General features: G+C 37.4%; 2 protein-coding genes across 5 annotated transcripts in view; one reads left to right on the top strand and one right to left on the bottom strand.

The window, feature by feature from the left end:
• CENPP (centromere protein P) overlaps positions 1–26851 on the bottom strand; it is a 306566-nt gene that overhangs the window by 72724 nt on the left and 206991 nt on the right. The window lies entirely within an intron of this gene.
• The window catches only part of ECM2 (extracellular matrix protein 2), a 45304-nt gene that overhangs the window by 12420 nt on the left and 6033 nt on the right, over positions 1–26851 (top strand). Inside the window, exons 2-9 of one of the 3 annotated variants that reach the window (XM_045188165.3) lie at positions 7995–8303; positions 11690–11878; positions 14111–14659; positions 16852–16967; positions 18681–18816; positions 22713–22870; positions 24604–24743; positions 26090–26416. In XM_045188165.3, coding sequence (XP_045044100.1) covers positions 8018–8303; positions 11690–11878; positions 14111–14659; positions 16852–16967; positions 18681–18816; positions 22713–22870; positions 24604–24743; positions 26090–26416 — 1901 coding nt within the window. In that variant the 5' untranslated portion in view covers positions 7995–8017. Of the gene's footprint in view, positions 1–7994; positions 8304–11689; positions 11879–14110; positions 14660–16851; positions 16968–18680; positions 18817–22712; positions 22871–24603; positions 24744–26089; positions 26437–26851 lie in introns of all 3 variants that reach the window. The other 2 variants (XM_024580766.4, XM_045188166.3) reach the window with 2 other exon arrangements.

Consider the following 26851-nt stretch of genomic DNA (forward strand, 5'->3'; position numbering starts at 1 on the left):
CCAAGCCCTTATTATATGAAATGTTAAAGGGAGTTACCTAAGAAAAAGAAGATCAACAATAGGAACAGTAAAAATGACAGCAAACTCACAGTTATTAACGGCCACACATAAAACAAAAACGAGAGCAAACTAGGCAAACAACTAGAACATGAGGGTTGTCAATAAGGGAGTGGGAGGGGGAGAGGGGGGTAAAGGTACAGAGAATAAGTAGCATAGATGATAGGTGGAAAATAGACAGGGGGAGGGTAAAAATAGTGTAGGAAATGTAGAAGCCAAAGAACTTATAAGTATGACCTATGGACATGAACTATAGGGGGGGAATGTGGGAGGGAGGGGGGTGGGCAGGATGGAGTGGAGTGGGGGGGTGGGAAATGGGACAACTGTAATAGCATAATCAATAAATATATTAAAAAAAAAGATTGTTATATCTTCATGAAGAAAATAGCTCTTTAAGATTATACGATAACTCTCTTTGTGCTTGGTAATATTTTTCTTCACCTTATCTACTTCATCTTATACTAGTATAGCCTTTCCATATTTCTTTTTAAAAACTTTCAATCCTCAACAAAATATTAGCAAACCAAATAACAGTAATACATCAAAAAGATCATACACGATTGAGTGGGATTTATTCTAGGAATGCAAGGATGGTACAACATATGCAAATCAATGCATGTGATTCACCACATAAGAAAATGAAGAATAAAACCCACATGATTATATCAATAGATGCACAAAAAGCTTTTGATAAAATCCAGCACCCATTTATAATGAAAACTCTCAGCAAAGTGGGAATAGACAACATACCTAAACATCATAAATGCCATGTATGACAAACCCATTGCCAGCATCATATTCAACGGACAAAAATTACAAGTGTTCCCTTTAAGATCGGGAATAAGACAAGGATGTCCACTTCACCTCTCTTATTCACATAGTATTGGACGTCCTATCCACAGCAATCAGACAAGAAGAAGGAGAAATAAAAGGAATCCAAATTGTAAAGGAAGAAGTAAAACTGTCATTATTTGCAGATGACATGATACCATACAGACAACTCTCAAGATGTGACCAAGAAACTACTAGAACTGACAAATGAATTCAGCAAAGTAGAAGGATACAAAATTAATATTCAGAAATCAGTTGCATTTTTATGCAACTAATGGAAAGGGAAAGGGAAACTGAGAAAACAATCCCATTCACAACTGCTTCAAAAAGAATAAAATACCTAGGAATAAACCTAATCAGGGATGTAAAAGACCTGTAATCAGAAAATTATAAGGCACTGAAGAAAGAAATTGAAGAAGATACAAATATTTGGAAGCACATATCATGTAAACTCAAAATGTCCATATTACACAAAGCAATCTAGTGATTCAATGCAATTCTTATCAATATTCCAACGATTATTTCACAGAATTAGAACAAATATTTCAAATATTTATATGGAACCACAAAAGGCCCTATGTAGCAACAGCAATCCTGAGAAAGAAGAATGAAGTTGGAGGAATCACACTACCTAACTAATATCAAACTATATTACAAGGCCACAGTAATCAAAACAGCCTGGTACTGGCATAATAACACACACACAGATCAATGCAACATAATAGAGAGCCCAGAAATAAACCCACACCTTTATAGTTGATTAATTTCAACAGAGAAAGCAAGCACATACAATGGGCAAAAGAGAGCTTATTCAATAAATGGTGTTGGGAAAATTGGACAGATACATACAGAAAAAATGAAACTAGACCACCTTCTTACACCATACCAAAGAATAAATTCAAAATGGATCAAGGGATTTAAGTGTAAGACCCCAAACCACAGGCAGCAAAATAATCTTGGACATTGCTCATAGAAATTTTGTGTTGGATATACCTCCCCAGGCAAGGTAAACAAAAGAAAAACTAAATAGATGGGACTTCATCACACTATACAGTTTATGTACAGCAAAGGAAATTGTCAACAAAATAAAAAGTCAACCCATAGGATGGGAGAACATTGTTGCCAATACATCTGATAGGGTGTTAATATCCAAAATTTATAAAGTACTTACACAAAACTCGACACCCAAAAACCAAACAACCCAATTTAAAAATGGGCAAAGCACCTGAATAGACACTTATCCAAAGAGGACATACATATGGCAGATAGACATATGAAAAGATGCTCAACATCATTAATCATCAGAGAAATGCAAATAAAAACCACAATGAGATACCATCTCACACCCGTCAGAATGGCTATCATCAATAAATCAACAAACAACAAGTACTGGTGAGGATGTGGAGAAAGAGGAACACTTTTGCACTGTTGGTAGGAATGCAGACTGGTGCAGCCACTGTGGAAAGCAGTATGGAGATGCCTCAAAAAATTTAAAATGGATCTGCCTTTTGACCCAGCAATCCCACTGCTTGGGATACATCTGAAGGAACCCAAAACACTAATTTGAAAGAACATAAGCACCCCTATGCTCACTGCAGTGTTATTTACAATCACCAAGATATGGAAGCAGCCCAAGTGTCCATCAGTAGATGAGTGGGTAAAACAACTTTGGGAGGGACACTTACACAATGAAATTCTACTTGGCTGTACAAAAGAAGAAATTTTACCTTTCGCGACAGTATGGATGGACCTGAAAAACATTATACTAAGTGAAATAAGCCAGCCAGAGAAAGACAAATACCCTATGATTAATAGTCTTATGTGGAAACAAATGAACAAACTGAACTAACAAGCAAAACAGACAGATTCATAGACGGAGAACAGATAACAGCTGGTGGGGGGCGGGGAGACTACGGGGTGGAAGGATTGAGCAAAAAGGGAAAAAGCACTCATGGACATAGACAACAGTGTGGTGATTGCGGGGGGGGGGGGGAGGATATAAGAGGACTAAATGGTAATGAAAAAAATAGAAGAAAGATTAAAAAATATTAAAATAAAAAAACTTTTCACTTACAGCTGACATTTAGTATCATTTTACTTTCAGGTATATAACAGTGATTAGACATTTTTGTAACTTTCAAAGTGATCACCCAAGTAAGTCTAATACCCACCTGACTATATTCCCTATGCTGTATTTTATATCCTTGCATTACATATTTATTTATAACTTATTTCTTATTTTTAAAATACAGTTGACACTCAATATTTTTGCTTCAAGTGTACAGCATGGTGAATAGAAATTTATATATTTTATGAAGTGACTGCCCTGCTAAGTCTAGCACCCACCTGGCACCATACATAGTTATTACAATATTATTGACTATATTTATTCCCTGTGTTGTACTTTACATCCTCATGATTGTTGTGTAACCCCCAATTTGTATTTCTTAATCCCTTCACCTTTTTACCCAAGCCCAAACCCCTCCCAATCTGGCAACCACAAGTTTGTTCTCTGTATTTATGAGTCTGCTTCTGTTTCGTTTGTTCATTTATTTTGTTCTTCAGATTACACATGAAAGTAAAATGGTATGATATTTGTCTATGTCTGCCTGACTTATTTCACTTAGCATAATACCCTCTAGGTCCATACATGTTGTCACAAATGGTAAGATTTCATTCTTTTTATGGCCGAGTAATATTCCACTGTATATATGTATGACATCTTCTTTACCCAATTGTCTATCAATGGCCATTCAGGTTGCTTCCACATCTTGGCTATTGTAAATAATGCTGCAGATGAACACTGGAGTGCAAGTATCTTTTCAAATTAATGTTATGGATTTCTTTGGATAAATACCCAGGAGTGGAATTGCTGGGTCACAAGATGGTTTTATTTTTAATTTTTTGATGAACCTCCACACTATTTTCCACAGTGGCTGCAATAATTTGCAATCCCACCCACAGCACAAAGGTTCCCTTTTTTCCACATCCTCGTCAACACTTGTTTATTAATTGATGATAGCCATTCTGACAGGTGTGAGTTGATATCTCATTGTATTTTTTTTTCATTTCTCTGATGATTAGTGAGTTTGCATATCTTTACATATGTCTGTTGGCCACATGTATGTCCTCTTTGGAGTCTGCTTCTGTTTGCTTTGAAGAATGTCTATTCAGGTCTTCTGTCCATTTTTATTGAACTGTTTGATTTTTTTTTTGGTGTTAAGTTGTATACATTCTTCATAAATTTCAGATATTAATTCCTTACTAAATGTATAATCAACTAATGTGTTCTCCCATTCAGTAGGTTTTCTTTTTGCTGATGGCTTCCTTTGTTGGACAAAACTTTTTAGTTTGATGTAGTCCCATGTTTACCTTTTCTTCTGTTTCCTTTTCCTGAGGAGATATATAAAAAACATTTTACTAAGAGTATATCAGGAAACAAGCCTATGTTTCTTTTTAAGTTTTATAGTTTAAGGTCTTACATTTAACTGTTTAATCCATTTTGAGTTTATTGTTTTACATGGTGTAAGAAGGTAATCTAGATGCATTTTTTGCATGTACATGTCTAGTTTTGCCAATACCTATTATTGAATACACCCTCTTTACCCCATTGTACATTCTTGCCCACTTTGTAATGTATTAATTGACCATATAGGCATGATTTATTCCTGGGCTCTCTATTCTGTTCCACTGATCTATGTGACTATTTTTATGCCAGTACCATGATGTTTTTCAGCAATCTTGATACAGATTGCTTTGGGTAGTATGGACATTTTAACAATGCTAATTCTTCCTATCCATGCACACAGTATATACTTCCATTTAGTTGTATCTTCTTCAACTTTTTTCTTCAATGTCTTATAATTTTATGAGTACAGGTCTTTGACATCCTCAGTTAAATTTATACCTAGGTATTTTTTGATGCAATGTAGATGAGACTGTTTTCTAAACTTCCCTTTCTGGTAAGTTATTGGTGTATAAAAATCCCAACAAATTATTTTTTTAATTTCCCAACCAATTTCTGAATATTAATTTAGTATCCTGCTACTTTACTAAATTAATTTATCAGTTTTAAAAGTTTTTTTGGTGGGAACTTTAGGGTTCTGTCTATACAATACCACGTTACTTACTAATAACGACAGGTTTACTTTTTCCTTTGCATTTTATATATTTTTTTCTTGTCTGACTGCTGTGGCTAGAATTTCCAATGCTATTTTGAATAAAAAGTGGTGAACGTAGACATCCTTGTCTTTTTCCTGACCTTAAGGGAAACTGTTTTAGCTTTCCCTGTTGAGTATGATGTTTGCTCTGAGCTTGTCATATTGTTTTTATTATGCTGAAGTATGTTCCCACTATTCCCACTTTGCTGAAAATTTTTATTATAAATGGATGCTGGATTTTGTCCAATCTTTTTCTGCATTATTGATGGGATCATATGATTTTTATCCTTCATTTTGTTTATGTGGAGTATCACATTTATTGATTTGAGAGCATTCAGGCAACATGGCATTCCAGAAATAAATACCAATTGATCATGGTATGTACTCTTTTTAAAACACTGCTGGATTCAGTTTGCTAATATTTGAGGATTTTTGCATTTATGTTCATCAGGAATATTGATAATGTAATTTTCTTTTTTGGCAATATCTTTGTCTAGTTTTGGATCTGGGTAGCCTCACAAAATAAGCTTGAAAGCCTTCTGTCCTCTTGAATTTTTTGGAATAGTTTATGAAAAATAGGTGTTCATTCTTCTTTGAATTATGGTAAAACTCACCTGTGAAGCCAACCTGTCCTGGACTTTTGTCTTTTGTGAGTTTTTGATTAGTAATTTAATACCCTTGGTTGTAATTGGTCTGTTCAGATTTTCTCTTTCTTCTTTTCTAATTTAATTTTAAAAATTTTTATTGTATTTTTTCTTCTTAATTCAGTTCTGAAAGATTGTATGTGTCTAGGAATTAATGCATTTCTTCTAGATTGCCCAGTTTGTTGGCATATAGTAGTCTGTAGTATTTTGTTATAACTCTGCATTTCTGTGGTGTCAGTTGTAACTTCTCTTTTATTTCTAATTTTATTTATTTGGGTTCATTTCCTCTCTTTTTTTTCTTGATGAGTCTGCTTATGCCTAACGGTTGATCAATCTTGTTTATCTTTAAAAAAAAAAACAAACAGCTCATGGTTTCACTGGTATTTTGTGTTATTTTTCAGACTGTATTTCATTTATCTCTATTCTGAGCTTTATTATTTCCTTCCTTCTACTCACTTTAGCTTTATTTGTTGTTCTTTTTCTTGTTCTATTAGGTATAAGGTCAGACTGCTTAATTAAAACTTTCAGTGCTCTTTAAGGTTGACCTACATTGCTATGTATTTCCCTCTACTTTTGCTGTGTCCCATAGATCTTTGGGTTGCTGTGCTCCTATTTCTATTTGTCAGTGAATGAATGACATTTGCACCTAGGCAAAGAACCCAAGGTGGCAACCCTGTTTTTTCTATAATCATTAAGGTATTTGGCTAGACTTAAACACTGATCATCCCCATTTTGTACACATTTGGGTGGCAGGCACTGTGATGGGGAAGGTTTACTTTAACCCCAGTACATGGTCTTCCATTCAGATGCTCTTGGGATTCCTGTAGCTTACTTGCAGGTTTTGAAACAGACCTATAAGATAGTAGTATCTGGATGGCAACAGATCACTTTCAGACAGAAAGGCTGAATCAAATGCTTAGGGGGTGTTTCAGCTATTTCCTAAGGTCTGAACAAGATTGCTGGTTGACAGTCTATGGCTACTGTTGGCCCTTTGAGACTTCAAAGTCCCTTCTTTGCCATTTGAAGTTTGAATCTCTGTACGCAACATCACCTTGAACCTTTACCATTCCTGTCCATCACTAGCCAGAGTGGTCTTTTCTGAACTATAACAGTTCTGTTCTGGTTGACACAGATGATCAAGGTAGGTCTGTGAGGAGTGGGATACATTTCCTCCCTGAACAAAGGTCCTTTAAAGATTCTGGTTCCTTAGGATCCCTGGAGTTTCATATTCTCTTCCATATACTCTGGCTGTGTGAAGAGGGCAGCTGATCTCACAGAGTCATGATAATAAGGAAACCTGAGGGAAGAGCAGCAAGGGAAAGTCCACCAGGCAGTGGTGAGGGTGGGGATGCTGGCTCTAAGTTCAGAGGGGCAATGGACACTGTACAAATCTTCCACTGAAGGACTAACTTCAGGTCACAGAGCATGGCTGGGTGATCCTTCAAGAAAGTCCCTGTATTAAGCTTTGAAGGGTTTCTCTTTACCTGTCCCTGCTACTTGACTCTACAGAGCCTAGACCATCCTGTCTAACTACAATGCTACCACCACAATTAGTCTTTCTCACCAAGAGTACTGAAGAATTTCTCAAATGTTTTTCAGCTTTACCATGTGTAGGGCCCTATGGTGCTCTTGAAGCCAGCTGAGTAAGAGTAACTCTTTGTCCCTCTTACCTCTTTATAACTGATGGTACTTTACTGTTATTTTTATATACTACAATCATGTCCCTTGACCTAACAAAGAAAATTATAAAGCTAGAGAATAAAAGAACAAAATAAAAGCGCTGGGAAAATGGGTTGGATCAGTCACAAAATGACTCGGTAGACAGCTGGAAAGGAATCTCTTGAGTGACCTCTGAAAACCTACAACACAGTTGTACAAAGAAGTGTTGGCAAACAATGGCCCAGGCACAAAGTTTAACCCATTGCCTGTTTTTGTAAATAGATTTTTATTGGCATACAGCCACACTCACTTGTGTCATATTGTGTTTTTGTGCTATATGGGCCAATGTGAGTAGTTGTGACAGCGAACATATGATCTGTAAAGCCTAAAACATTTACTATCTGGTCCTTTATTAGAAAAAGTCGGCCCATGCCTGGTCTAGAGATAAAGATATTCGAAGTTCTTTGATTCTGAGAAAAATTCTAAATTTTGATTTGGCAGTGCTACAATAGCATAGAGCCCATATGTCATATGTGTTATTTCTCAAAGATTTGCTGCTGAGGCACAGAGGCATTATTAGCCAGTTTTCAGAGGTAAAAACATAGTCACCATTAACTCAGAAATTGTTTCATTCTTATTCTAGAAACTGGATGGTGAAAAACCAGCATGAAGTTTGCAAGTTTGTTTTCATTTTTTCTGCTTATCATTTTGCAAACTGATTTTGGACAAAATGATGAAAATCCTAGGAAGCAAAGGAAGATGTATAACAGAAGACTGAAGAAAATGTCTTCGCCTCTGCACAGATCCAGTAGACAGCTTAGAATACAGGAAATAATGATGGTGACACCAGCAGCAAAACTTCCCATGGTTAACTTGGATTATAGTGCAGAGGAGAAGTTTGAATCCTTTTTAAGTCTTCTTGGAGTAGAATCAAGCTATAATGTACTACCAGGTAAGGAAACAGTACTAGAGAGAAGAGGGGAGAGAAATAACCTCCATGAAGATAACTTTTAAAAAATTCAACTTATCTTTTGGTTTAATCTATGAAGATAAATTTTCAATTGATTTTAAAAAATCATTCATAGAATGCACTTATAAAATTATTGGAAAAAAGACAAACTAATTAATTTTCCTACAACTACACTTCTAAAACCATAGTTACTATTTTGTTTTATTTATTTCTAGCCTGTTTACTATGCCATGTATTTTAAATAGTTGTAACCATAACATAGAAAATATACACATAAATTTGTAAACTGCTTTTTCACTTGTAATGACATGCCATCTAGGTAACAGAAATAAAAATTCAGATGATTCTATGAGCCCATGGCTATTAAATATTTTCAATAAAAAATTTTCAGCAAAGATGGAATTAAGCTATTTCATTTTATACAGACTAAATGACTAAATTTTTAGCAGTTAAAAGAACTGAAAATATTTCAACTAGGCATTTTTAAGAACTACTATTTAATGGTCCACATTTTTGCAGATTTGGAAGGAAAAAGTAGTTACACTATACATATGTTATCATTACATAAAACTTTCAAAAGACAAAAGAAAATATTGCCATATTATATTCTGTGGCCAATACTTCATATATTGTCTCTAGAAAAACAATGCTTCTATATGGTGTATTCTATAAAGTTAAGAGAAATAACATGAATTTCCTATGCAAATATACAACTAAGACCACATGTACAGCATAATCGGGAGAAAAGTCAGAGGCAGGAAAATCTGCTAAGAAGATATGATAATACTGTGCCCACAACTGCTAAAGAATAATGAGGTCAATTTTCCTAGTTATTTGGAATGATATCCAAGCTATAACAGGAAACAAAGAGGCTGGAAAGTAATATGTATAATGTGATCTCAAATCTGTTTAAAAATATGTAATATAGGGAGGTGTGCATAAAAACACAGAGCTGTATACTAAACATTTCTCAGTTGTCCTAAATTGTTTTCCAGTGGTCTTATAGCACTTTTTATAAAACTGTAGTAAAATACACGTAACACAAAACTTACCATTTAACATTATAAAGTATACAAGCCCTCACTAGTGTGGCTCAGTGGACTGAGCATCGGCCTGTGAACCAAAGGGTCACTAGTTTGATTCCCAGTCAGGGCACATGCCTGGGTTGTGGGCCAGGTCCCCAGTGGGGGATGTGCAAGAAGCAACTGGTCGATGACTCTCTCACACAACGATGTTTCTCTCTCTCTACCTCCTTTCCCCTCTGTCTAAAAATAAATAAAATCTTTAAAAACATAATAGTATAAAGTAAACAATTCAGTGGCATTTAGTACACTATGTTGTGTAACAGTTATCACTTATCTAGTTCCTGAACACTTTCTTCACTCCAAAACGAAACTCCATACATATTAAGCAGTCACTTCCCATTTCTCCCTAACTCAGTTCCTGGCAACTACTAATCTGTCTCTAAAATATTTCTATTCTAAATACATCATATAAAAGGAGTCATATAATATACAGCCTTTCATGTCTGGCTTTTGTCACTTAGTATAAAGATTTCAAGGTTCATCCATGTTGTAGCATGTCAGTACTTCATTTTTATGGCTGAATACTATTCTACTATACACATATACCATGTTTGTTTATCCATTCATCTGTTGATGGACATTTGTGTTGTTCCTAATTTTGGCTATACTGTAAACAGCACAGCTATAAACACTTGTGAACAAGTTTCTATTTGAACTCCCGCTTTCAATTTTCTCAGGCATATACTTAAAAATGGACTATGGGGTACCTAGGAGCTGAGCCATATGGTAATTTTGTTTAATTTATTGAGGAACCACCAAATGTTTTCTACAAAGGTGACAGCCACCATTTTACATACCCACCAACAATATTCAAAGATTCCAACTTCTCTTCATCTTTGCCAACATTTGTTATTTTCCATTTTTTAAAAATGCAGTCATTCTTGTGAATGTGAAGTGGTATTTTAATGTATATTTCCCTAATGACTAATGATGTTGAACATCTTTTTATGTGTTTATTTCCCATTGTATATCTTCTTCTGAGAAATGTCTGCTCAAGTCCTTTGCCTATTTTTTAATTGAGTTGTTTGTCTTTCTGTTGTTAAAAGAGTTCTTTATATATACTGTGGATACTAGGCTTTTATCAGATATGATTTGCAAATACTTCTCCCATTTTGTACATTTTCCTTTCACTTTCTTAACAATATCCTTTGCTGCATTAAAATTTTAATTTTGATAAAGTCCAATTTATTTTTTGCTACTTGTGCTTTTGGAGTCATATCTAAAAATCCAAGGTTCTCCTATGAGTATTATAGTTTTACCTCTTCTATTTAGGTTTTTGATACATTTTGAGTTTAATTCTTGCATTTGGTGTGAGGTAGGAGACAACTTCATTCTTTTGTATATCCAGTTGTGGATATCCAGTTGTCCCAGCACCATTTGTTGAAAAGACTATTTTTTCCCCTTATTGAATGGTCTTCACACTCTTGTCAAAAATCATTTGGCCATAGGTGTGGGGTTTTTTTTGGACTCTCGATATTCCATTAGTCTATATGCTTATCTTTATGCCACAATGCCATAAGCTGATTATTGCAGCTTTGTAGTAATTTTTGAAAAAAGTGTGCTTTTTGTTCCTATTTTTCAGGATTTTTTTGGCAATTCAGGGCCCTTCGTAACTCCATATGAATTTGAGGATGAACTTTACATTTCTGCAAAAAAAGACTGTTGGAATTTTGATAGAATCTAGTACTTTTATAATCAAAAATAAAACTTATATGAATCTATTTTTTTCCACAGGAGGAATTTGGTGGGTGGGATTAATCTGGGGCAAGTACACAAATGAGAGTTGGGTAGGGCTGGGATTGGACAGACACAGTGGTGGCAAAAAGAACAGGACAAATTTGTGAGCTCATTTGGAGGTGTAATTTGGGGATGATAGCTCATCAGATGGAGAGTTAATAGAAATGACACTAGGGTCAGAAGAAAAATGTTCCCTCTAATATTCAAATCAGCTGACTAATGGCCTGTTTAGCTGACATACTTATTCACACATCTGCTGTTATATAACTTAGCCACCCTCACAGATACCGGATTAAAGTGCAATTCACAGTCAGGTTACCCCCACGAGGTCACTCCAGAACCTAAGTGAGAGATGTTGAGTTGAGAGCAGTGCACACAAAAGCATTTCAGAGGGTTACATTTGTAAGATATTTTACCCTAAGCAAGAATGCACATAGAATGCTATTCTTGCGTGGTCCTAACCATTTGACTTCACTTTGTGCTCACACACATTTACAGGTGCTGGTAACCAGTCTCAGAATTTAAATGTCTTATGTTCTCTCCTAGGCAAGAGAGGACACTGTTTGGTAAATGGAATGACCATGTACAACAAAGCCGTATGGTCTCCTGAGCTTTGCACTACCTGCCTCTGCTCAAATGGAAGAGTGCTTTGTGATAAAACCATGTGCCATCCTCAGAGGTGCCCCAAAACAGTTACACCTGAAGGAGAATGCTGCCCAGTCTGCTCTGATACCGGTATAAATATTTAGCCAATACAAAATATCACATGTAATTTAGTCCTTAAGTTCTACTTGTTTTTATTTTGTTACTTACCTTAAGTTTTAAAGTATGATGAATCAGTCATCAGAGTACTTAAAATATTTGTACAATTATGATAAACATAGAAGTTACTGGGGAAAATGTATGATAGAGAACAGAAATTAAAAATCTTGGCATTACAGTTGTAGCTCTAGTAGAATGCGTGAGCTTGGGCCACATTACATTCCACATTTGGCTCTCAGCTTTAGGAATGTAGTGTTAGAATTTACATAGCCAATAGTCCCTGAGTTGTTAGTTTGCATAAGAGGCTCTGCTTGGCTCCTTAACTGCATTACCTCACTAATCTAACTCAGGGTGGGTACAATTATTATCCCAAACAAAGATGAGGAACTCATAGTGAACAAAGAGAGGAGTGGTTTGCATCCAGAGAGAATAAATCCCAACTCTCCAGTCTATTTGGAACAATGGCTTTTTCTTATGGCACTGCTGTTTACAGGAAAATCATGCTATGAGGTTTTGTTGGCTGTTCACTGTCCCCTTATCCTGTGAGGCTCATACCTGATGGAGTTGGGAATCCTTAGGAGGAAGACTCAGGTCTCCTATAAGAAAAGCCTAGCCTATGCCTTATGAAATACACAAATACAAGTTAAATAACTTATAGGAAGGGATTAGGATGTTTTTTCTTGTCTGTGATCAAGGGTGATCACAGGGTCGGTATCTACAAAAGTCCCTTGCTAGGAAGAACTTTAGAATATTTAGGAATTGTATTTTGCTGGATACTACCAATTATTTTACTAAGGTATTATGACTTTTAAAGTGTTAGAAAATAAAAGTATTTAATAAAACTGACTCCTTGGGGGTGAAAACCACAAGGTTCATAAATGAAAGATTCAGAAATTTGAAACATTTTTCAAAGGACTGGAATTATTCTTAAAATGCTGTGGTTATTTTGAAAAAATAAACTTGGATATACAGGAAAGATTTTAAATGTTTCAATATGGTAAGTTTAGTTTTCTCCTGCTAATTGTTTCCTATTCTCCTTCTGTATTTTCTCCTTTTGTATGTGAAAAAAATAACTGAAATACTTTATAATATATACTGAATTGAAATTTCAAATACTCCTTCAAATAATTATATTTTCTGAGTTCTTTGTGGATGATTTATATATAGTATTAAATACTATATATAGCAAGGGGATAGGTGAGTCTGAAGTATGAAATAACTTAAAGATATACACTGAACTGAAATCTCAAGTAATCCTTCAAATAATTATATTTTCTGAGCTCTTTGTGGATGATTTATATATAGTATTAAATACTATATGAAGCAAGGAGATAGGTAAGTCTGAAGTATGGTCTTAGTCGCATCTTCCCCACTTTAGCCAAAGTATTAACAGCTAAATACAAATGTAGATGAACCTTCTACTATATACAGGGTTAGGCAAAAGTAGGTTTACAATTGTTTGTATGGAGAAAGACAAGTAATACAAGTAAATACTACAATAATTAATAAATAAACAATATAACTCACAACTGTAAACCTACTTTTTGCCTGCCCCTGTACTTATGTTCTTGTCATCATGGAATAACAAAAAGTACCCTCAAGCATATGTCTAGGTTAATTAAGTCCAGATGTTTTCTTTAAGTCTCAAGAAGCAAAATTGATTTAAATAGAGTCTGGGGGAAAAAAAAAGAACTTTCTCTCAAAGAATGCTTTTAGACTCATGGAGCTGAAAGAAAATTGGACAAAAATAATAATTCTATAACCAAAAGCCAATTTCACTACCGTAAGTAAATAAAATACACGTTTCACTTTTTTATGTCTGACAGTGTACAATTTCTTGCATTATAAATAACCCTTATTAACTAAACAGTATCTGTTATAAAGATGTCATATCTGACTATGTTGCAATCTCACAATAGGACTGCTTTCCCATTTTGCGTCATGTGTGGTAATATTATTCCTTCTTTAGTTACCGAGTAGTATGATACTTCAGTACAAGTAAATAGTAAAATTAAAATCTCAGGCAAAACAAATATTGTCTACAATAGAATTTACAGAAAGATTTCAAGATGTACTGCATGTTTAAAGTGCACACAAAACTACCTGGAGGGAATAATATTTATTAACCTAATTTTTACTATGATTCTTCCTTTTATTAATATCACAACATGCCCCTGCTGCCTACTTCTTGCATGGTCAGTGTAGTCTCTTACCTGCTACTCAGTGATAGAGCATTAAATGACAGAACTGAATTTTCTGGTGATTCTTCAGAACAAAGAGAAACTACTAACTTACTTCATAAACAACGGCCACCACCTCAGGTGAAAATGGATCAAGCACTGAGAAAAGAGGAACTTCAATTTGAGGAGTCTAAAGAAGAAATTAAAGAAAATGAAGATAGAAAGCAAAAGATATCTGGAACTGGAAATGGGGAGAGACTTAGCACTGAGGGGCAAAGCAGAGAAGGGGCAGAGCAGAGACTTGCAGAGGAGGGGAGGCAGGCCCATCAACACGGAGGCACAGCAAGACAGGAGGAGGAGAAGGAAGAGGAGGACTACAAGGACGAGTATGAGACCATTAGAGGAGATGTATTTAGGATGCTGCCTCAACTCCCTGTCCCTGCTCCTCCCAGAGGCATGCCACCTCTGCCAAGTGGGTGCTCTTTGTCCTACAGGACCATCAGCTGCAACAGTGCTGACCTCACACAGATACCACCACTAACAGCACCAGAGATAACAAGTCTGGAGCTCCCTGGTAAGAGATGTTTATGTCTGTTTTATTTTATGTTTTAAAAGTACACAACCCTCTTTGCCCCATGAATGTTATATTTTAATTCATAACATAAATTGACTCCAGACAATTTTCACAATCTTCAAACATACAAACTTTGCAGAAGAGGTAGGTGTTTACTACAGTATAGCATAATTAGGTATAAAGCAAATTCCTCCAAATCAAACCATGATTTCCCTTGGACTTTTTATTTTTATTCAGTTACAATTGTCTGTCTACGGCCATACCACCCTGAACGCGCCCAATCTCGTCTGATCTTGGAAGCTAAGCAGGGTCGGGCCTGGTTAGTACTTGGATGGGAGTCCCTTGGACTTTTTCTTAAAGTCATCTTTACTGAACTATAATTTATATGTAGTAAAACTTATTTTTAGCATGTTATTGAGTTTTGACACATGCATATAGTCATGTAACCAATGCCACTATCAATACAGAATATTTCCTCACCTCCCCCAATTCCTTCGTGTCCTTCCTTTCATCCGGGGCACCAGGATGTGTTCTGTGCCTATAGTTTTGCCTTTTCCAGTATGTCATAGAAATAGAATCATTCAGTATATAGCCTTTTCAGTTGGGCTTCCTTCACTTATCACACTGCTTTTAAAGGTCATCCAGGTTGTTCCATTTATCAGTATCTTGCTCCTCCATATTACTGAGTGGTTATTGGAATGAACCACAGGTACCAGCCAAAAGACATCTGGATTATTTCTAGTTTGGGGCAATTATGTGGACAGTTGTTGTAAACATCTACATACAGATGTCTGTGAGGACCAAAGTTTTCTTTCCCCTAGAATACATATCCAGGGGTAGGGCCTCTGAGTGATAGAGTAAATGCATGTTTAACTTGGTGAGAAACTACTGAACAGTCTCTAAAGAGGCTGTGACATTCCTCCCAGCAATGTCAGAAAGGCCCTGCCATTCTGCTTCCAATCAGCTATTTTCCTCCTCATGTCAGTCATTTTGATGGACATGGAGTGGTCCAAACCTTTTACTCATGTTTTTATAGGGCTCCCTGGAAGGGTTCTGAGTAGAAGAACAGCATGACCCAGTGGGTATGTGAGGCTGGCTGGCAGGGAGACAGAGCCAATGAACAAGGGTGGTATGGCTCATGAGGGGCAGCCCTGCAGATGCAGGGGCAACAGAATCTCAGTGGGGTTTCAGGAGTGTCTTGGGGGAAATCATTAAAAAAAAAACCCACTGTCAAAATAATAAATTATCACATAACTATTCAACAGGAAAAGTCCAACACCTTTGTTCAGGATGGTCAGTCTGGGGTGGGACACCACCAGCGTCATGGTCTTCCTGACACAATGCTCTTGTGACCTCCAAGGGCATTTTTCTTATATCCAGAGACTCATGCTCCAGCAATGCCCCCACATGCTCTGCCATAAGAAAGCTCAATTTGTGAAAGTCTAAAGTCTTATGAAAGATAAAAGATCTGTGCTCAGTCACACTATCTTGGTTCTACAAGAAGGCTACCATGTGGTTTATGTAGTACTGTTTCTGGTAAGCTCATTTTCTGAGTCTAAAAACATTGACTACTGTACTTAGCTGAATGTCAAAACTAATCACCATAAATTTAAGGAATATAGGAACTTCTGTAGATTAAAGTCACAGAAGTAAAACATTAGATCTGGAGGTGATCTGAGAGATCATCTTCCCCAAGCTGCTTATTTAGAAAAGAAAACTGATGCTCAGAAAAGGTTAAGTGACATGCCCAAGTTTTTATTAGTTAATAATAGTATCATATTTCTGAACCAGGTTCTCAGAAATATCAATGGGAAAATATAAAGAACTATAAAAATCATTTTACATAAATTTCCAGAAACAATCTTTGTTATAAAATGCATAATGCTAACAGAATTATCTAGCAAACTGCATTCTGGCTGTTTAAAGTTTTATGTAAAACATGATGTACATGTCAGATCTTTAGAGTGAAAATTTTGACTATGTGAAACAGTCTAGTCCCAGTCTTGCTACTTTTTAAAACATGTATTTGCTTATATAACATATATTCTGTCCTTGTTATGAGTATTACTTTCTCCTACAGATAAAACTCTCTTTTGCTATCTGTGCATGTGAACATGTGTATATGCATATGCATCACATGCATGTTTGTGTATTGGTACATAGGTCTAAAAATCAACTGCTCCACATTCTAGGAAATTCCATCATCTCCATTCCAGATGAAGCATTTAATGGATTACCAAATTTGGAAAGGCTTGATTTGAGCAAAAATAGTATCACCTCTTCAGGCATAGATCCAAAAGCACTCAAGGTAAACACATGCTTTGATTTGGGAATAACAATCCATTAAGACAGCTGTCCCATGACTTGCACTAGCAGTGGGTGGAGATGGGGAAGGGAGAAAAAGTTAAATGTTTTAACTGGTAGTTTTCTCCTAAGTTAAAGTTTCCTCCCTGATGTCCCTAACCTGTATTCAAGTTTCATCTTGAATAGAGACTGTTGTTCCACATGTTTCTGGCTGGTTTTTCTACACTTCACCCTTAAAGTACCAACAACAGCATCCATGACAAACAAATGTTTTAAATTCAGAGTAGTTTTCCCTTACGTAACTCTAAAGATGTTGAAATATGGTCTCTTAGTGCAGGAGGTACCCCTGGGAAGAAAGGATAGCTTTATCTGGAAACACAATGAATACTTTGAAGCCAGCAAGTCAGAGCTTCCCTATTTTGTGCCACGGGTAACATCTGATGAAGGGATACTTTAGCAAAAAGGGGTTCTGAAAAAAGAAATGGACTCTCATGAAAACTGTCATGCAGATAGGTTGGAGAAAAAAGAGGGAAGTAGAGAACATGGGTAATAGCACAGAAATAAACTTCTGAAAGACTCAGACCTGACAATTTTTTTCTAAAAAGGAGAAAAGAAGAGAGGATTGAGGAATTTCAGATATACAAAGGCAGAAGCAAAAAAGGAGAGTTCCCTGTGTGTAAACAAATACTCATAAATATGTATACTTTAAGAAGCCCAAGTAAAACATACTGTAACCCATTAGGTCAAACTTTATTCCATTGGACAGTCTTCTGTCCACTCCTTAGACAAATCGCTGGCTTCTTATGCACCCAGTTCCTGGTTCTCATTCAGATTCTGGGCTGGCAGAGAGAGGTTCACATTCCTCAATGCCACAGACCGAGAGTACCTGCCTCATGCTAATCGTTCTTCTGACAGAAAACCTGGGACTTGTACATTTACTGTGTGATTAAAAAGGAATACACTAGGAAATTATCTTCCTTTTTTGTCTTGGGATTTTCTGTCCCATTCCCAAATGGCTGAAATTTGAATCTGAACACCACTGGAGTGAACCATTGACATGGCTTCACTAAAACCTGCACAACACCAGCACTCCACTTGGGCACTGCAGGCTACTTTGGCCAAGCACACAGCTGTAAATGTAGACATGTGTTTCCCACACAGGTAAAACTGTTTGGGTACCACAGAGCAATAGCTTGTGAAATGTATACCTTTTCATTTGAAGAATTTCCACTATAATTAGTGCTATTATAATTCTCCTTCTACTCAATGAACATAGAAAACTGAAGTTTACAAGTTTGAAAGGATTCAAATTGTCGTCCTAATTTCAGCATCCATGACAGATTCAGGTCACTGCATGATTTAATTAACTTTGTGTCTGTTGCTGAGGTGAAAACCTAAGATCTAGCAAAATACAATTAATCCAGTAGCAGTAGGAGCTTTCTCTTGTTTATGAAGACCACAATAATGTGTGACAAATAAATATGGGCGAGTGGAATACAAAATCATCAAATGTAGTTTGCTGAAAATACCTGGGAATAAATACTACTAACAGGATCAACATCTCCCTGGCAGGGAGAATATGGGGATTCCCATCTAAACCTGAGTAAGTTCAGGTTTACAAGATGTCAGGAACTATGGCAAACTGGACCTTAAATGAAATACATCACTGTACATCTGTGACCAGATAAAAAAGTAATTTTGAGATTTGCTTTTTAAGTTTCTGAAGAAGTTAATGTACCTAAATATGGATGGAAACAATTTGGTAGAGATTCCTTCAGAACTACCATCTACATTAGAAGAACTTAAAATCAATGAGAACAATCTTCGGACTATTGATGAAGAAAGTTTATCAGGTATTTAGCATGTGGTTTTATACGTGTCCTTGTAACTTTCTTCTGTTGTCATGTAGGAATTTTTATTGCAGTATTGCTAAATAAGTAGTTAGCAAGGTTTTTAAGGTCATTTTGTCACTGAAGTTGATAAAACTTATTTAACTAGTAAAATTCTTAAAATGTATTTTAAACTGCCTGTTGTCTTTAAAAGTACTCTAAATAGGCATGAAACTCACAATGACTTCAGGTTCTCATCATTTACAATACATTGACTAAATTCCAAATCTGTAATATCCCGAATTACATAACTTTGGACACAGCCATGTATTCTAGTGCTGCGTCTGTACTGATGTTTTTGGCGGTTAGTGGTGATAATGCTGTACCATGGCTGGTTGATTGGGTCTCCTTTATCAGTCTTAGATGCTCCATACACCACAGCCACATCTCCTGCTTCCTCCACAGTTTGCTATTTTAACTTGTCATGTATTGGCATATAAGAATTGTATCAAATACGAGTAAGTGGGCACTATATGTGAGGCCAAGGGGCTATCCTGCAATCACTAACTGTAGCACATGCACTCGATGGCAGAAACTTTGCCTTTGACAGTCTTATTCCCAAGGGTGTATGGCTGCCGCCATGACAGCCTGGCTTTCTTATGAATAGGCTTTAGTGAAGGTGCCCCACATTCCACATATCTGATACACCTAGAATTGACTATCCTTATGGCTGTTTCTGGACTAAGCTGGGTAACTAAAGTTGCCATATTATCAACTCTGTATAAAAGAGGCAGTATTACATTTAGCTTTTCATGAACTCTAGCTAATGTCTTTAGTTAGATTATATTCTTCTTTAAAACAAAGACTGCCTAATTTTTTTGTTTTATCTTTGAAACTGTCTAACGTAGCTCTTGAGGTATAGTGCTCAACACTTTTTATTTGATTTGAAGTATATTTATTATGCTAATGTTTATTACCCAAGCCCTCAAAGGAATAAAACAATTCAGTTATTTCCTTTCACTCCCAAAAAACTTCACAGGAAGAAAACACTTCTGGTAATGGGGGAAAGAAATAATAGTGAGAATGGCTAAATCTAAGGATTCTAGAGTTATGGAAATACCCTATTTCCAGATGGATTTCATGGTATACAAGAAAACCATTAATAAACACAAATTTTGATGGGCTTCATAATATGGAAAAGACATTAGAAAATTCAATTTCTAACTGCTAGAAACTGAAATAGATCAAAGGAATATTTACTTTGAAAGAAGTGTACTAATGGGCTGTATGTGAACTACATGTGAGATCATGTTTCTCCCGTGTTATCAAATGACATGTTAGAAAACTAAGTCCCTACTTGGAAAATGCTCTCACACCTTCCTGCAACTGCTTCTCTGCTCTTCCCCCTCATGAACAAATGTTTACACAGCTCCAGAGGGTTGACTGTGGTCCAGGGTGAAATGGCCTCCTATGTACTCCCTTCCCATCTTCACAGTCCCGGTACTGCTGAGGCCTTGGACCTGTGGCCACTAAGGAGGCGTCATCTCACCCATAGAGTCCCCTGCACTCTGTGTGGGCTGGCTCTTTTTCTCTTCAGGGTGCATTTTAATCCTGCTCCAGTGCTGACCCCTCAGGTACTAGCTTCTCTCTTGACTGCTGTAACCACTGAGGCTCCTCAGCTCCTGTGAGTCTTGCTGTCCTAGATGATCAGGCTGACTGGCAGCGAGCAGGTTGAACCTGAAGAAAGGCCAGCACTAGTGCTGTGACACTGCTTTTTCAAGGTGGAAGCCTGCCGCTTGGCCATTAGTGGCCTGTTGTTCTATTATCTCTTGTGGCAGGTCTCCGCCCATGACCTTTCAGGTTATGTATAGTTTTAGAGAAGTGGGAAAGAAACACACTTCAGGAAGAGAAGCAGCATGTGCAAAAGCATGGAGAAATGAAACAATTTGGATGCCTTAGGAACTGTGTGCAGTTCTAGTTCTGTGAGTCTGTCATTCAGGGTATGATGGGGGGTTTAGAGCAGATCTCATGAAGTGGTGGGCAGGGACCAGACAAAGAAGAGCTATACCTGCTCTGCCCAGACACTGGGAGTTCACTGAGGATTCACTGAGATTTGCATACCCAATAGGGAGAAATGGAGGGTCTTATAATTGAGGGGGAGGAGTGAAAGGGTAGAAAGGAGGGACAGCGGAAGAAAACTGTATGTACTTAAAAATGTCTACCCATATCTATAACCTGTCATGTCATTCCCCCAGCCCACCACAGGAATGACTTCCTACTTGCTTCCTGCTAATAATCCTCTTTGTACCCCAAGTTTAACCTGTAAGAACCATTTAATCTTTTCTAACTCTATCTCATTTCCTGTTACATACAGTAACACACATACCGTGTGTTTCCTACATATATAATATACACACAAATGAGAGAACTGTAAAGTGATGTATAATATTGTATATATGAATTGTGTATTTTCCTTCTGAGTTCATGTAATAACCATTTGTGTACTTCTACTATCTAATATTAGAAGTTTTCAATGGAAAACTTCTATTATGTTTCCAAACCTGAACTTTGTGCTAGATAAATACGCTGAATGCTCAGTATCTTCAGTTTTGGATCAAGAGAATATGAGGAAATGAAATCACTTATTAGAGTTTACAAGTTGGCCTCCCTAATTCCTGTCTCTCAACCCTTCAATTGATCCTAAACACCACCAGCTGAGCCATGCTCACACTCCCATACCACTCAAGTCTACACTGCTGTCTCCTCTGTGTCATCTTCTCTGTGTCATCTCTGTGTCATGTCTGTGATCTGTACTCTGGAGAGTACTGTCTTGCTTCTCTGATAGGCCTAGAAGAAGGAAATGAGTTGCACAGAGCATTTGGGGCAATGCCTGTGACTTGAGTTGAATATGAAAACATCCCCTATTCTGGAAATCTTAGCCACTGAACAAACTGCAAAGCTACACCCTGAATGTCTGACTCAGATACTTCTGGCAATCATCACTGCTGACCAGCCCATTCTTCTTTTGGCTTCCAATTAATTTGTATCATACCACTCCGGAGGCCAGTAGAAACAATTTAGTGAAAACTTGTTTGTTTAAAGGCCTTTTTTGGCAGGACACTCTGAATGCATGGAGAAGTTTTGATGATTTTCCTTTCAAAACATCTTCTTGGCTGCATTCTCTGCCAGGAAGTGAACATTGTGATGGAAATTCAGTGCTGCATGTTCAGAAACTGAGGGTTTGCCATGCAAAGAGTGCTCCTCCTTTGTCCTGGAAAAGGAATCATTGCACTACACTCCTCATCCATCCCCAATTATGATCCCATTTAATACCCACCTGTCTTTACAAATGCTTCGAATGACCTTCCACAAACTTCAACTTCTTGCACAGCTGTGTTCCGAGTTCCTGCTTGGCCATCGCTGCCTCCCCCTACTGCCCACCCCGCCTAGAGTGTACACTTTGATTACACAGCATTAACAATGGTTTCTCTTTAGGCCTGCCTCTCCATGGGACCATGCATTCAGTGTTCAGTCTTGGCTGAACTAAGCATTTAGAACAGGGGTGTCAAATTCATTTTCACCAGGGGCCACATCAGCCTCACAGTTGTCTTCAAAGGGCAGAAATAATTTGAGGACTGTATAAATGTAACCACTCCTTAACTGTTAAAGAGTCGAAATTACATTCAGGCCTTTGAAGGCACCCTCGAGGCTGATGTGGCCCCCTGGTGAAAATGAATTTGACACCCCTGATAGAATGTGCAAAGTACTTGGGAAAAGGCTCTATAGGGAAATACAAAGAAAGAAGATACAATATCTGTCCTCCAAATAAACTGAACACTTCACACAACATTTTGAAAGGTTATAGAAATTGTATGGTTTTCCAATTACTATCCTAATACTCCAATAATTGTTTTTTATAGATTTAAATCAATTGGTCACCTTAGAACTGGAAGGAAACAATCTCAGTGAAACCAATGTCAATCCTTTAGCTTTCAAACCTTTGAAGAGCCTATCCTACCTGCGTCTGGGAAGAAATAAATTTAGAATTATACCACAGGGTCTTCCTGCTTCTCTTGAGGTACCCATATCTTTCTGCAAATATTTTATACTTTAAATACAGTATGCTACAAAAATAAATATATTTTAAGACATTATTGTGATGCATATTAAACTCAGTATTTTGATGCTGTATATGGAACTTGCTATAATTTGAACATTTTTCTCTTCATATTACATAAAATTATGAATTAGAGTTATAATTATGAGCAGAGACACTTAAAAAAGTAACAAATGGTCCTACTGACAGCTCCTCAGAAGAAACTGGGGAAATGAAATAAGAATTTAAACAGAAACTATGACTTACAAAAAATACCCTGACTTGCAAAATAGTTTTAACTGTCCCGAACAGAATTGTGATGATCATCCCAGTCTGCTCCACCCAGACCCCTACATGAACTAACAGTGACCCTGCATGGATGGACAAAATCTACAGTGAAGGCTGCCGACTGTGCCAACAGCCCCCTAATTTACCAGTTCTGACCAGCTCCTCCCAAAGGCCCAAGTGCTGTTCTGTTTCCACCCCCTCTGCAGATGCCCCTGTGCAGAGAAGTATGGTCTCCCTTGCTGTGGCAAGGAACACTTAACTAAAGAGGACTCTTGGTGGTCTTTGCTACTGAGGGTACACCCCAACTTCCCAATTAAGGACACAAAGGTCTAGCAGATCCAGCTGAAATCCAGGCCATCTCCTCTGAGCTCCATTTCTACCACAGTAGATCACTCGACAAGAAGGAAGCACGAGGTTTCCCACAGCTATGTACCCAGCAGGCCATCTGATGCTGCTGCCATAGTCACCACCCTTCCTCTTTCTCCTATTTGCAGATTAAGATGTAACATCAGAATTTATCAAAATAGTAAAGATCAAGGTTCCAACACCTGGCTTACAATCACTATCACTTGGATTCTAAAGAAACACAGACTCCTGGACTTATTCCAGACATGCTAAATCAGGTTCCTTGTAGGGTGGAGTCAGCAATTTGTCATTTTTTAAAAAATTAAAGTTGTCAATATATAATGCACACAGTAAGACACAACACATGCACACAAGTACATACATAGGTGTGTGAGCCCACACCCTGAAAAATACAAAGAGCAGTGTGTCTCCATTCTACATCTGACCCTTCCATCCCCCCTTTCTTTTTCCAAAGGACTTTTCTCACTAACTTGAGAAGTGCTGTCCACACAGGCACTTGTGCTCTGAATCCTTCTAAGGCACAGCTTCAGACTTGCAATTTCAATGTATGGATGACTGAGCTTTGACTGGGGTACATTTAGGTTGAAATTTATACTTTAAAAAGCTCACAAGTGCCCAGGCCAAGAGGCTCAGTTGGTTGGAGCATCGTTCCATACCTCAAAAGGTTGTGGCTTTGATAACTGGTCAGGATCCCTGGTCGGGGTCCCTGGTCAGGGCGCATACAGGAGGCAACCAATTGATGTTTCTCTTTCATATTGATGTTTCTCACTGTCTATCTCCCTTCCTCTCTCTAAACATCAATAAATATATCCTTGGGTGAGGATTAAAAAATAGAAAAAAAATAAACAGCTCTCAGGTATTGTACTACACCAAGTTTGTAAACCACTGATCTAGTTTACCTTTAAATACATATGAGGTAAATGAACTTACTTGGAAGAGCAGTAAGAGACTCTTTAGATAACACTAATGAGAATAGTTTGTAATACCACTTTAATTTCTGTAAAATTGAATATATTCATCAACTAACAAGAAGAAAAATACATCTTTTCTTTTAATTATAGGAATTATACCTAGAAAATAACCAAATTGAAGAAATAACTGAAATTTGTTTCAATCATACCAGAAATATCAATGTCATTGTACTATGTTATAATGAAATTGAAGAAAATAGGATTGCTCCTTTAGCCTGGATAAACCAAGAGTAAGTATATACTATAATTAGACTTTAGACAATTTCTTCCTTTTGCCATTATTAAAGAGGGTATGACCATGGAGATATGAGGGAGGTGACAGCATCCTTTCTTAGTGACTCTCCCCCTCCCCCAAACTTAGTTACTTTCATGGAGTTCAAACCAATGATGATACAACTGGTGTTAGGATGACCACAGTCACTGCTGCTGTGGACACGTTACCACATGCAAGTGCTCTGCCAGCCGCAACTGAGCCTGCACAGTGGGACCTGGGGTCTAGCCACCATGACACTTTCACCCTGTCGATTTCACAGGGTAGCCATGAAGTTTAAATGAGATAACCCCCTGCAAAGACTGAAGAAGGAAACTGCCCTCTTCCATCAACTCCCTTAGGTAAAAGCACAAGACTTCACTGTCCTACAACCACACTGTCTTTATTTCTCCAAACAATTTCTCTACCTCAAGTCTTACAAAATAGACTGGAGAATGCTTGGCCTGATAGCCTACACAGCAGAGGCCATCTTCCTGGAGAGAAATTTGTGGCCCCAGACTGCAGCCCTCATTGAAGGGGCCAGCATGGAGACTTTGCCAGGCAGGAAGTGAAGAATAAGCCATGTGGGAAAGCGGGATTGAGCCCTGTTAGCGGGTCCAGCCTGTGGCAAGGGAACAAGGGATCTGACTAGCGCAGCTGGGAAAGGTTTCTTTTAGAAGCGACATGGAGAGAAATGAAAAGTGTAGATGGCCAACTGGGTTTATCAGCATGTGGCGGTGGCAGGTGACTAAGTCTTCATCAGGTGCCAAATCTTCATGGGTAGACAGAGGATGCAGGTGAGGCTCCTGAAACCAATCAGAGAGCTCGTATTTCCTGATCTTCTGGGGCCAGTGAACAACCTTTTCTAGATCCCTCAGTCTCACTCCATGTCCCAGGTCATCAGATCAAATTGGAATGAGAATACAAAAACTCTGTGACACTGCCACTTCTTTGATAGGACCATCGAAGATTTTAGGGATAGGCAATATGATGTTGGCTAGAACGCTTGGGATTTCATTTGATTCAAGTTTGACTTTAGAGATATTTGGGGACCTCTTTGAGCCTCACCATTACCACTGGATATAAGTTTTTCTCTCTGAATTCTGGTGCTCCTCTCTGGTGGAACTGGAGCAGCTGCGTGGTGCCCAAGTAAGAGCACACACTTTGAGTCAACCTGTCAAAGACCCACTGTTGCACTGGGAATCATTACAGCACACCGAGTGCTGACGGAAAAATCAGAAAGTATCCTGATTGGCCTCGTCAAAACCTAGAGCTTACAGTCACTTCCCTGATGTTCTACCCTGTTTATTCTTTCCTTTGCTGCAGAAATCTAGAATCAATTGACCTTTCCTACAACAAGCTCTACCAGGTCCCCTCCTACCTCCCCAAGTCGCTGTTGCACCTTGTGCTCTTGGGAAACAGGATTGAGCGCATCCCTGGCTATGTGTTTGGCCACATGCACCCAGGCCTGGAATACCTGTACCTATCATTCAACAAACTCTCTGATGATGGTGTGGACCGAGTCTCCTTCTACGGGGCTTATCATTCTCTGAGAGAGCTGTTTCTGGATCACAATGACTTAAAATCTATACCACCAGGGGTTCAGGAAATGAAAGCACTACATTTCTTGAGGTTGAACAACAACAAGATACGGTAAATTTTCGCTTTTTCAGGTATCCATTTACATTACTGTGACTGACAAAAATATATGATTAAACTACTATGACATGATGTCTGGGATTTACTACAAGGAAAAAAGTGGCAAGAAATGCATTAAACAAGATTGGTAAATATTAATAATTGTTGAGGCCAGGTGATAATAGGTACATAAAAATTCATAATGTTTCTCTACTTTTGTATGTATTTGCATGCTTCCATAGTAAAATTTTTTTTAAAATAGAGTACTATTATATAATATTTAAAACCTCAAAGACAGGCTGAAATGAAGCATCAAAGTATTAGATGATGGTGCTTCTCCCACCTTCACACATAATTATAAACACTCATCTGTAGAACACAGAATCTAAATATATGCTAAAATTAAAATTGCTTCTATCTAGATTTTCCTGAAGGTAAAATTCTAAATAA

Source organism: Desmodus rotundus, chromosome 3, assembly GCF_022682495.2.
Source record: "Desmodus rotundus isolate HL8 chromosome 3, HLdesRot8A.1, whole genome shotgun sequence".
NCBI classification, from domain to species: Eukaryota; Metazoa; Chordata; class Mammalia; order Chiroptera; family Phyllostomidae; genus Desmodus; species Desmodus rotundus.